We start from the raw sequence: 12,569 nt of genomic DNA on the forward strand, positions 1-12,569 counted from the left end.
AGGCAGCAGCCTTGAACGAGGTATGCCAGCTCAAGGTACATTTTCAGTAGCCACTGCAGGTAGATTCCTGCTCCTTGTTCAGAGAAGGTAATAGCAACACAACTGGTCGTGGGTCAGCAGCCTGTTCTCATTAGGTACAAAATGCCTCATTTGTTTCAGGAAACCATAGTTTGCATTTATCTGCAAGTCACTCTTTGACTTTACAAAACAGTTTGTGCTCCATACGTTTCTCTTGTCTGTATTACATATACTCCTTGGCACAGGGAGATGAAAGACATGGTAATTTAAGCCAAGAAAATCATCTGTGCTTTAATAAGGAGAACACACTTTCCTTCAGGGCACAAGCTGACTCTCAAAGTGGAAGACAGGTAGTTCACAACATTTTTACTGAGTACTCAAGGTCAGGTCAGGCCATCTGGGCTGTCAGTACTGTCACTCTTGTTATACATCCCCGCACTACTTTCTTACAGCACAACATTCACAGCACCGCAGATTTTCGTATTAAAGGCTTCATTTTTCACAGATGAGGTTTTAGATCCTGGTATAACAAAGCCTTTGATTGACAGCCTGTCCAAGGAATGCTCTAAGAAAAACTCTTCTGAAGATGAAAATGGCTCTTGACTGAAGCTGCTAACCTCTCTTTATGAGCTGCCTGGCAGCCTCTATGTGTGATTTATTTTCTTCATGTGTTCAAGTGAAGTAGAAAATGCCAAACTCTAGTGGGCTACTTGTACCTATCATTCCAAAGACAGGTACTGTAGTTTATGGCAACTTCCATCCTCCACATCGATGCTTCTGCAGGCCATGAAAATAGACAAAAAGCCCACAAGAAAACACAAACAGTAACAAAAAAACCACCTTTTTTGGTGCTGCCTCATGAATTCCAAGCCAAACAGATAAAGGATGACAGAAAACTAAGAACAGAACTCCTTCATTTTACTGAGTAGCAATCTTATGCTGCAGGAAGGGAGAAAGGACCGAGTTTATGGGAAGAAAGCTTGCAGTTACCTACATGTTAGGAGGGCAGGAAGAGGAGGTTTTTGAAGGTAAGAGGATGATTTTCCACAGGGAGTGGGAGGTAGAGGAGGTAAAGTTCATACCTTACACAAACCAAAACACTGAAAATGGAGAATTACAGTAAAATTTCCAAATGTGAACTACTAGGCTCTCAACATCCTCATTGCTTTACAGGTCCAGGAAGGTAGTATAATATCGTGTTTCCCATCTTATGTTTTGCTTTTCATTCTTCAGTTTAAGGGGGGATGAAGTAACAGCAAGAAATTAAATTTATTATCACTATTATAAACTGTTCTTGGTAAAATAATACTGTCGATCCTGGTTATCTAAATTATTTTGCTACACACCAGGAGCAGAGGTTATCATTTTAAGATTATCAAATTTAAATGGTTTCTTTCTCCATTCTGAGACTAAGATACATGTGGATTTTAAGGCTTCAAAACACAGAGTCTTGTCAGAGACTTAGACATTATAAGATCTGGCTTCAAACAGCTGACTACTTCAAGCAGCTGCAGAATTGCCTCACTTCAGCATACACTTACCAACAGATAAAAATTACTGCATACATAATATCTTTTCATTCTTATCACATTGTAATAAAAGGCTTTGTAGCAGGAAATATAGTCAGCTCAGCCACATGCTAATGTAATACTAGTCAGTGATGGAGAAAGCTGTTCTCATATAATTTTGATCAAAATACACTGGGCCATCGTTCTACTCCAATTCAATTTTGTGTAAGCTGCAGTAACATAACTCCGAGTTTATAAACCCAAAACCAGTTCAAAGCAAAACCCCAGTATACAATCTGTGGCTGCCCAGCTGGCACAGGGACAAAACACTTCACTGTGTTACAAGCAGTCTTGGTAAGAAAGCTAGTATGTGTGCCAGGGGTAAGCAGACCATGCTACAACTACTGTGTTTCTAGTCTGTGCAAAAGCACATTGGGTATGTTCTGCACCTCACACTTTGCAGCCTCCAAGTAAACTGCTGCAGTTTAGGAACCTGATGAACTATAGCACTTGCTGACTAGTACATCAGTGTAGACATGCACTTATTTTAAACCTTTGTTGTTACTACACTGATGATAGAATGCTGAGCCAACAGGATTATAATTGAGACAACCAGATCTGAAGAGACTATAATTAGCAGTAAATACCATTTGTTCTAAACAGCATATGATATATTCTGCTATTGCCTCTTTAATGAAATTGAAGCTTATAAACAAAATCTGAAACTGCTAAATTGATTTATTGTTTAGGATTATAAAGCTTATTGTTTAGGATTATAAAGCTTATAACACATGCACAAACATCTACTGCTGCCTTAACTGTTTCTGGGACTCAAATAAGAAAAAGGATGAAAGATCAGCTAAGAATTTCATTCATCTCATTACACAACCGTGCAATTAGGCAATTTGAAGCTCTTTAAACAAAGATCAGAACAACAAGTTCCATAGATATTACTTACTGGTACTTAATTGGTATTTCGCAGAAACAGAACAGCCAAGCAACAAAATATTGGCCAAAAAAAATCCAAAAAGCTGATAGTAATCAAGTTATTTTACAGATGAAAACAAGTCTTATTAGACACTTGACATAAAACACCCTAGAAGTCAGCTCCTCAAGGCAAAGAAAGGAACCTTTGTAAATGTCTGAGTTAACACAACTAATTACATCAGATATATGAGTTTTCATATACACCACCTAAGTATCTGTCAGAATACAGCATAAGCTAGGAGTATCTGCTCAAACCATCAGACCTAGACTGAGGACCAATTCAGAGTCAGACAGAGTGAAAAGTCACTGTGCTGTCCTGAGAGCAGACACTCCAAACCTGGAGCACTGTGTGCAGTTGTGGTGTCCTGCCCATGGCAGGGCAGTTGGAACTAGAGGATCTTAAGGTCCTTTCCAAACCAAACCATTCTATGATTCAAATTAACCTCTCTTTCCTGCCTATCTGCTCCTCTAAATAAAATACTATTTATAGATCTATTCCCCCACTACACGCTACCTCTGCGCTCTCAGGCTGAAAGAAGAGTCAGGACATTCCACCTATTCTCCTCTGTTTGCTTGCACTGAGCTAGCATTTACCCCTGCCTGTGCCCAGGCACGGCAGTCCATTGGCAGTAGACATCTGAGCATGGAAGTATAAAAACCCCTCAGAATCAAGGCCCACAGAGAGAAGGATCCCTTCTTTAGCCACAGCCAGCAGTGGATACTGTCAGAAGAATAAGAAAACAGGGAATGAAAAAACCACCCTTCTACTGGCAGATTACCATAGCTTGTAGTGCTATAGGGACTTCTTGAACCTCACTTTGTATCCAGGTCATTAGGACGGACAGCATCAAAATGATCCAAAATGATCCAAAATGATCTCTGTGCATCCCGTTTTACCCTTTCCACCTTCAAGCATAAAACTTCCTATGAAGAACCCTTAATGATAAAAGCAGTTGAACTGTCTTTGTCACTGGAACTTTGGTTTAATAGATGTAGTACTTGAAAAATATCAACTAGCTCTTGTTAGAACTATGCAGGTCAGACATGCCTTGTCACGTTTCATACTTCAATGGAATACAACAAAATAAGTAAGTACTATAAAGACAAACGTTGCATACAGAGGTCTGCATCAGGGAACAGATACCCCCTCAGAAACACACACGCGTTCTTAACCTTGAATAGGGCTTCACTCTACTGATGGTCCTGTTATGGCTCTCAGTGATGTCAGGTGGTTCTCAAGATAAGAACAGGCTCACAACTTTATTTCTGGCAGTGGTGACCTAAGACAGAAGTCCAAGCCCCTCCAGCAAAAATCAGCAAAAAACAATAGGACGCCTTTCCGGAACAACCTTATAGACACTTGGTCCAAAGAGCACGGCGTTGAGTGGGTATATCACATCCCCTACCATGCACCAGCCTCTGGGAAAATCGAATGGTACAATGGGCTGTTAAAAACTACACTGAGAGCAATGGGTGGGGGAACTTTCAAGCATTGGGATACACACTTACCAAAGGCCACCTGGTTGGTCAACACCAGAGATCTGCCAACAGGGCTGGCCCAACCCAGTCAGAACTTTCACATATTGTAGAGGGGGACAGAGTTCCTGTGGTGCACATAAAGAATTTGCTGGGGAAGACAGTCTGGGTTATTCCTGCTTCAGGTAAAGGCAAACCCACTCGTGGGACTGCTTTTGCTCAGGGACCCAGATATACTTGGTGGGTAATGTGGGAAGATGGGGAAGTCCGATGTGTACCTCAAGGGGATTTGATTTTAGGGGAAAACAGCCAGTGAACTCAACTGTATGCTATTGCCTGCTATGTAATACTTTTATAGCCCATCAACTAGATGTCTCCAGGTCACCAGTGACTAGCCCTGACTTCCCTCCAACCATCATCCCAACAGAGAATGAGCTTTACTGCAGAACTCGTCTGGTTCTACCAAAGGAACGATCAGCATCAGCAGGCAACAATCCAATACTGCACACAGCCTTTCCTGCCCTGAAAGACTGTTACAAGGGATGGAACCTGACATCATGGACCGAATGGACTCAGCAGCATTATAGGGATTGGTCCATGCACTAAGAAATGATCTCTTTCTCTCGGTCTGTGTGTGTATGTGGACGTATATATATGTGAGAGCAACGGTATATTGAAAATGTGGGATCTGAGCATGACGTGAATGGTATGGAATAAGGGGTGGATATTGTCCTGGGTTCAGCAGTGGCAGTCAATTTTTTTACTTCTTAGTAGCTGGTGCAGTGCTGTGTTTTTGACTTTCAGCCTGGGAACAGTGCTGATGGCACCGATGTTTTGAGTTGTTGCTAAGTGATGCTTGCCCTGACCAAGGATTTTGTGAGGCTCATGCTCTGCCGGGGAGGAGGGGGAGCCAGGGGGAAGCAGAGATAGGACACCTGACCCAGGCTGACCAAAGAGGTATTCCATACCACAGCACGTCATACCTGGGGTGGGGGGTAACTGTGAGTTACCCAGAACGACACGGGGTCTTCTGGGTTGGGCTCGTTTCAGTGGGTGGCATCGTATTCTCTTCCCTTGTTATTTTCTCTTATCATTACTATTATTGGTGGAAGCAGCAGTGGTTTGTGCTATACCTTAGTTACTGGACTGTTCTTATCTCAACCTGTGGGAGTTACATTCTTTCGATTCTCCTCTCCATCCCTCTGGGAGCAGGGAAGGGAGAAAGAAAGAGGGAGGAGGTGGGGGGAGTGAGTGAATGAGCTGTCTGGCTGGGTTTAAACCACAACAACGATCTAACAAAAAAAGAGCAGTTCCAAAACACAGATAGGACAGCTTCTTACAAAAGAGGCACTGCATTTAAATGAACTTACAGGAAGAGTGGATACTTGGAAAGCTTTTTCTGCCTTCAGACACCAGATCTGGATCACCTGTGCAGTGCATTTCAGAGTTCATTACTCCATCTGGAAAGCAGCGGTAAAAGAAATCGGGACGCGGTCTACAAAAAACACCATGGATATTAAGAATATAAAAGCCGTAGTAGCAAATAAACCTTAAAGTAGTTATTACATTTAGTGCTTATTACATACAGAGTTCATTCCCTCCATTAACACAGCAACATCTTTTAGACTGGAAAAGACCTTTAAGATGACAGAGTCCAACAGTATACCTAACACTGGCAAGTCCAGCCTAGGCCATGTCCCTCAATTCAAAGTCACTCTCTTTGCACGCAGGCTATCTCAGGGAAGCTACCAGTGAAGCGTACAAGGGGGAGTTGTCTCGGAAAATCATACTGTCATACTGATCCTGAGCTAATAAACCATGTAGAGAAGCAAGACCAGAGACACGCTGACAGAGCAACTAGTTGGCTTGAAGTACAGGCAAAATGAGCTCATGTCTGCCTGAGGAAGAGAGTGCAGACGTTCTTAATTGTGTTTCAAAAGCACTCTTAAAGTGCCAAGTACCATTATTGTCAGGGCGTTTGTAGCAGAGAGGGTTCATCAGAAACCAAGCAAAACTACTGCTTCCTCAATGCAAAAAAGGTGAACAAAAATTGCAGCATTGGTCCCTATTAAATAGCGTATTAAAGCCAAATATACATTTTTCAGATGAAATTATTTAAAATTCTGATGAAGAGACAAATAGTACCTAAAAAAAAAAGTTAATTTCCAGAGGGTATTTTTACTAATTTTTCTTTTTTGAGCCCTCCATTCAAATTTATGCTTTCCTAAAAAAATGTCCTACCTAGAGTCCACTTCCTGCTTAGCTCCAAGTTTTGATCTGCCATGGATCTTGATGTTACCTGGAAATACTACATGCAGTAATATGCTTCACATGAAATGCATGCACTGGGTTATACAGAGACTCAATTGATCCCTCTTTAATCAGACTAGTGGCACTGGCATCTGAACTCCCATATGCTGTGTTGCCAATTTAATGAACCAATTCTGCCTCACACCTTTCCTTTCAAGCTCCTCATTTGTCTGGATATGCCAACTGGTCAAACAAATAACAAAGCACAAGGGCATAGACTCCTACCACAGCTGGATGTCACATAATGAAGTTGTACAACATTTGCACCAGGAAAAGGACAGCTTCACAGGGGCCCATTCTAATTCAGAGCAAGAGCTATCATTTTATTTTTATTAAGATGCATTGTAATTTGTCAATCTGCCTTCATTTCTCTTAACAGTTAAAGCTACCATTTATAACATGACAAAACTTACCTTCCCACTATTAATTTGATAGTATTTGTGCAGACGCCATTCAGAGCTAGAGCCAAGGAAACAGCTATAAAACAGAATGAACAAACAGAACAATAATAACCTAAATACCAGGCAAAAAACAGCAGCATTACAGCATTCCATTTACAGAGCAAAACCTTTTCTGGACTGAAAACCAAATGGTCTTCACATCCTACTGTTTTTCTTTTTAGCCAGACTAAGGAGAGACCCCAGAGCATCATCATAATCATGACTTTGCGCTGCTTTTATTCTTGAGAAATCTGATTTTCTTCTACAAAGCCATCTACCATGCCATTTGCACAGGCATAAATCAAGAGATGGAAACAATTATTAGAGAATCAAGTACTGTGTTTATCAGTTTTGTAATTTCCTAGATCAAAATCTTAAGTTCTTGGGGTCAAAATGAGTTCTTTTATGGATGTATACATAAGATACATGCAAGTATACACATATGTACACGTGTGTGTTTATGCATGGATATTACATACAACAGTTACACAGTCCATTTTCAGCCTAAAGGATTGCCTTTTGGGTAAAGCTAGGATTTGATGATTTTTTTTAATTTTTCTTTCAAAAGGATGTGGATATTTTGAGTAAAAAGTTTGATGTTTTCCCCTTATATTTGCTCCTATGATTAACCAATTTTCCTAATAAACACGAACATACTAGGTATGACTGAATCCTCTTTTTTATCTGCACCTGTGCGCTGAGTCCCTAGAGTTTCTGGAGAATCTCTTCGACAGCCTCCTACATGCACTCCTTTTAGATTAAAACTGAGATTCAACATTGCGGTCCACACCTCAGCTCCCTGTTACAACACAAGTGCCACTGAATTTTATTTCCCATCAGAAAAAAAAACCTATCAGGCAAATCTCTGATTTCCAGCAGAACAGTTACAATAATACAGTGACAGCTGCATGAGCTATTTTCTCATTGGACTGCAGCCCCAGATGCTGCACTTCAGCGGCACTCATCCTGTGTCCATAAAATCTTCGCCAGAGGATACTATAGATCAAAAAAATGTGCATTATAGGATCTATTTTTCTTCAAGTTAAATAAAAGGAGGCCCTCCATCAAAGCAAAACCAAGGGTTTTCTCTGACTATAGCAATAGCTGTCAGCAGAAATGAAGGAACAAGTCAGAGACACTGATACTGCTCAAAGAAGTCTTCCACACTCAACACCTACGTTCAGAGTGACCAATCAATCCCATGCTCTCTTTTTCCTTTCAATTGTTTTCTCTCAGATATTTATGGTGACTGCATGGTGAACTGAATCTTCCACAAAGCCAAATGCATGCGACCAGCAGTGTTAAAAAATGGGAGATGTAGATATCTGCTTTTTGAGACATGCAGTAAGGTTTAATCATTTCATAGTGCTTTGTCTTGATTGTTCGTTGCCTACCTGACTGAACCTGCTTCCACTGATGCATATTCCTTATAATGCAAGCCAAGCTTCTAATGACAGTGTGAATGTAAGATGATAAACAAATTGCAACTGCTATCATTTTGTTCCCTTTAGGGAAGATTCATAGTGCACATAAAAAGTCATATAATCAAGCCAGTAGCGAGATGCAGGTACTTCCAGTGGAAGGATTAAGGGCACCTACAGTAGAAGTTAACTACTCCTTACCCTAGACACACAAAATCACCTTCTTTATGTTAATGGCTATATGAGAGACAAAGCACTTTCACATCATTTTAATCTTTGATTTATTCTATGGATGATGCCTAAAGAAATTCACCTTTGGGGGACTTCCTGACCATTAAGAACATTATATTCTAGATCTCAGCAAATCAGCAAAGTTCTGCCATAGTTGATGAATCTTCACAATCAGCTTCACATCACAAGACACATTAACATACTGAATCATAGTAATGTACAGTACACTTAAATAAGCCACAAGAAGTTCCACATGTATGGACATGGGAATACTGAGCAGGGATACCCTGCAGAACAGAACATCAAGGCTGGGGTTTCCTTAAGGTCTGGCCAGCAAGGAGAATACTGGGGAAGCTGGCAATTTTTCTCCTGGACATTTTAGAGGGAATCATAACAGAAGGCAAGAACAGCAGAAAAAATGAATGTCTTTTTAGAACAAAAAAGTGAGAATACGTGACGGAGAAACTAATCAAAGCTCTTTTCCTTCTTAAACAACAGAAAATGAAACTGAGAACTGCGACTGTATGCATTTTATGAATCAGAGCTATTTTTACTTGAATGGACTTCTCAGTAAAACATCACTGCAAGGCATTTCAGAGCTTACTACAAATGACTGGCAGCAGCCAAAACAAACCTCAATCTTTTCACACTTGTGTTAGAGCAACTGGAGAAAGAACAAGCTATAGGAACCCAGTCTTGTCTATGAAAACTTCAAAGGCAGATACACAGTGGCATTTACGTCCTTTCTAGCTAAGGCTAGGGTGAGTATTGTTTGACCTCACAATCTAAGGGCCAATAAATTCAAGTGCAAATTAGGCAGTAAAGGAGATATTCAGAATTAGGCAGGTTTCAAACATGCTGCCAACAGAAACATTTACAGTTCTTAGTGCTTCAAAGCGTCCTCTGCCAGTGAAAGTGCTTTAGTCAGTTTTGGTCTCTGGCACTGTGTATGCAAACAGGATCTGGGCACATATCACTAAAAGATTTCAAGAGATAGACACAGCCAGAATCAGCTGGAACAGTTTAAGATTTACCATCCCCATTGTCTACCTGCTCCTCTGCTCAAAGTTGCTGCCTACAACTGTAATTAGAGCTCATCCATAACACAGACATAGCAGTTCACAGTCCATCATTAAGTGCACATCTGACTCCATTGGCAGTTTGAAATGAAACATCAGCTCGTGGTTACAAAAACTGAGCCATGAGCACGCATTTTGCAACGGGGAACAGTAAATTCCAGGAGATCAGAGAGAGCAATGGGAGGAGTAATTTCCTACATTAAACAGCTGAATCTCCATGGCTTTCCAGTGATACCATTAATTTAGAATAGCTACAATTATAAATTGAGGTAATACATTGGTTGTAACAGAAAAATATACATCTGAACAGTGTCTCAGATGGTCTTGTCTTTGCTAATTGAATTCTGGCTCTCGCTAGCTATATTGTGTATAGAATTTGTACCTTTAGACATATGCATTGAAAAAAAGGCTTTTCTGAGACGGCTTACAACTACACCTGCACTGAAAACAACTGTAATGGACTGTAATGGAGACAGGATTTCTTCAAGGTTTAGACTACAATTGGAATCAATCTCTGAGAGCTATCACACATTTTTCATCTTGAAGAATCACATACATTACCTAAGAAAGCCTCTTTGATTTCAGTCTTGTCTGTTCGCCGGATTATTTTGACCACAAAAATGACTGCCAGTGGCGTGAGGAAGGAAATTGCCTGTAAAAGATAACAAACAGCATGTGTGAGAGCATCAATTCCTTTTGAGTCCAACTGATAAAGAGTCGGTTTCAGTTAGCTCCATTTAAACTGGAAAGCTGAATGATCTTTATCAAACTCCTGACCTTAACAAAAGTGGCATCCCAGACTGGTTTGTGCTGGAAGGGACCTTAAAGCTCATCCAGTTCCAACCCCTGCCACAGGACACTTTCTACTAGATCAGGTTGCTCCAAGCCCCTCTGTCCAACCTGGCCTTGAACACTGCCAGGGATGGGGCAGCCACAGCTTCTCTGGGCACCCTGTGCCAGCACCTCAGCACCCTCACAGGGAAGAGCTTCTGCCTAAGAGCTCATCTCAGTCTCCCCTCTGGCAGGTTAAAGCCATTCCCCTTGGCCTGTCCCTACAGGCCCTTGTCCAAAGCCCCTCTCCAGGTTTCCTGCAGCCCCTTCAGGCACTGGAGCTGCTCTCAGGTCTCCCCTTCAGGAGCCTTCTCTTCTCCAGGCTGACCCAGCCCAGCTCTCTCAGCCTGGCTCCAGAGCAGAGCTGCTCCAGCCCTCGCAGCATCTCCTTGAGCTCCTCTGAACTCACTTGAGCAAGTCCACATCCTTCTTGCGTTGGAGGCCCCAGAGCTGGATGCAGGATGACTTTTCTTTGCAAGTACAGGGCAATGAATATGTTAAAAATATGTAAATGTGCCATCTATCTGAAAAGCAGCCTACTTCGTGCACTGCCTGTATGCTGCAGTCTGTCCTCCCAGAGCAGGGATTTATTGTCTTGCCAGAGAGATATATCAGTTTCTACCAAGAACAATACAAGGGAGTTTTTCATTAGTAACCTGCCATGAAAACTATGATTTTGTTCCTAACTGGTCCTTCCATCATCCCTTCTGTCTCACACTTTCAATTGCAGAGGTAAAAGGCAACTTGTAATCCAGTTACGCTTCTTGTCGGTTCTGGTCTAAGTTAACCAATTCCTTTCTGGAATCTACAAACCTCTTCATAAACACATTTCTTCAAAAATGAGTCAAGCGTTCAAAATCTTTCGAAAGCATTTATTCTCTTGAAGTAAAATGGGCCCTTAAAAGAGATGAAAATTAAGCTGTACATGGCACAAAATGTGCCAGGGCTTAAGTAAGATTATGCTATCTCTACTGAGGCTGAACAGCGCTTTACTTCTTAAGCAGTCCCACTGTAATAAGAGATAGACAGGACAAACAGGTTATGACAAACACATGCAACTCTCTTCTTTTTATAATAGAGATTAAGTCCAGTCCTCATTTTATGCTTTTAGAATATCTGAATAGGCAACAACATGAAAATGCACTGTATTTGTTATTTCGGTAGTGCATCATGGACCAGATTCCCCTCACCTGCATCTGCAAATCATTATCTAACTCACTGAGCCATGCAAATTAAAACACAGTCTGGAGTCTGCTCCCCTTTTTTCATTTAGAAAAGCAGGCACCAGGTTTTCTGTGACAAAGATGCACCACTTCCACTTAAAACTCCCTTCTGTTTATAGTCTGAGTGAGATTTATTTAAGTTAGGTTGCCAGTCTCATGTTACTGCTCCAGAATCGTTCACTTCTCTCCATCCTCAGCAACAGTTTAATTTCTGCTTTCAGAGACAAAGAGTGAAATAAAAGTTTAAAGCAAAACCTTGAATTATTAGTTTCATTGTAAAAAGTAACAATTGCCCCCAGGAAAGAAAAGAAGAAAGATATCTGCATGCCATTGTTGAAGAAGATGTAGAAATCTGGCCAGATGACAGGCTCTTTTACACAAGCAGAAGAAAACATTAAGACTAGAATTGAAGTAGCAGCTCGTTCCCAACCGTTTTACAATCAATCCTCAGAAATGTGGTAAAACTGCAGATTTCTTCATATTTCACAAGCATATAGATTTTTCAGAGAGATGAACAATTATTCGTGTTTGTCATACACTGCTGTTCCTTACACAAAAGCATTAGCTGGAAGGTGGATATTATTCTATTTTACTTTTATTCTGCAGCAAAATGCACATATAAAGAAAGTTTGGCTTGCTAAGGACTCTTTTTTTCTTTATTTTGCAGAAAGATTCTGTATGGCTCATATCCATAACAGATTTGGCATCAGTCTAATGAGCAATACTCTCTTCAGATGCATCTCAGTAATGTTTTCTTTTCCAGCAGTGAAATATTCCAAAATTGCCTAGCTTTTGTGAAACATGGTCAAAATCTCTCTCATTCATTATTCATCCTGGCAAGACAGAGATATGTTAAAGTTATAGGGACGCCCACATACTTCCGTGCATTCAAGAGAAGTTGACAGTACCTTATACTTTCCAAGACAAGGAATATTCACTCACAGAGAGACAGAACAAGACTCAGGTCTTTTCAGTCCTTGCTGCTACCCGTGCAGAAGTCGGCTTCGTCTAATTTGGATCTGGGTTTGGAATATTCACAACATTT

General features: G+C 40.9%; 1 protein-coding gene across 2 annotated transcripts in view; it reads right to left on the bottom strand.

Annotated features, from left to right (window-relative positions):
• The window catches only part of PLPP4 (phospholipid phosphatase 4), a 60,900-nt gene that overhangs the window by 25,955 nt on the left and 22,376 nt on the right, over positions 1-12,569 (bottom strand). For both annotated transcript variants that reach the window (XR_009967888.1, XM_062635320.1), the window contains exons 3-5: positions 10,032-10,122; positions 6,713-6,776; positions 5,360-5,484 (exon numbers count right to left, since the gene is read on the bottom strand). Coding sequence is in view for 1 of the 2 variants with exons in the window: in XM_062635320.1 (XP_062491304.1) it covers positions 5,360-5,484; positions 6,713-6,776; positions 10,032-10,122 (280 nt within the window). In the remaining variant the exon portion in view is untranslated. The remainder of the gene's footprint in view (positions 1-5,359; positions 5,485-6,712; positions 6,777-10,031; positions 10,123-12,569) is intronic.

This window comes from Pezoporus occidentalis, unplaced genomic scaffold (assembly GCF_034315485.1).
Source record: "Pezoporus occidentalis ecotype Australia unplaced genomic scaffold, CSIRO_AGI_Poc_V1 ctg45, whole genome shotgun sequence".
Classification (NCBI taxonomy): domain Eukaryota; kingdom Metazoa; phylum Chordata; class Aves; order Psittaciformes; family Psittacidae; genus Pezoporus; species Pezoporus occidentalis.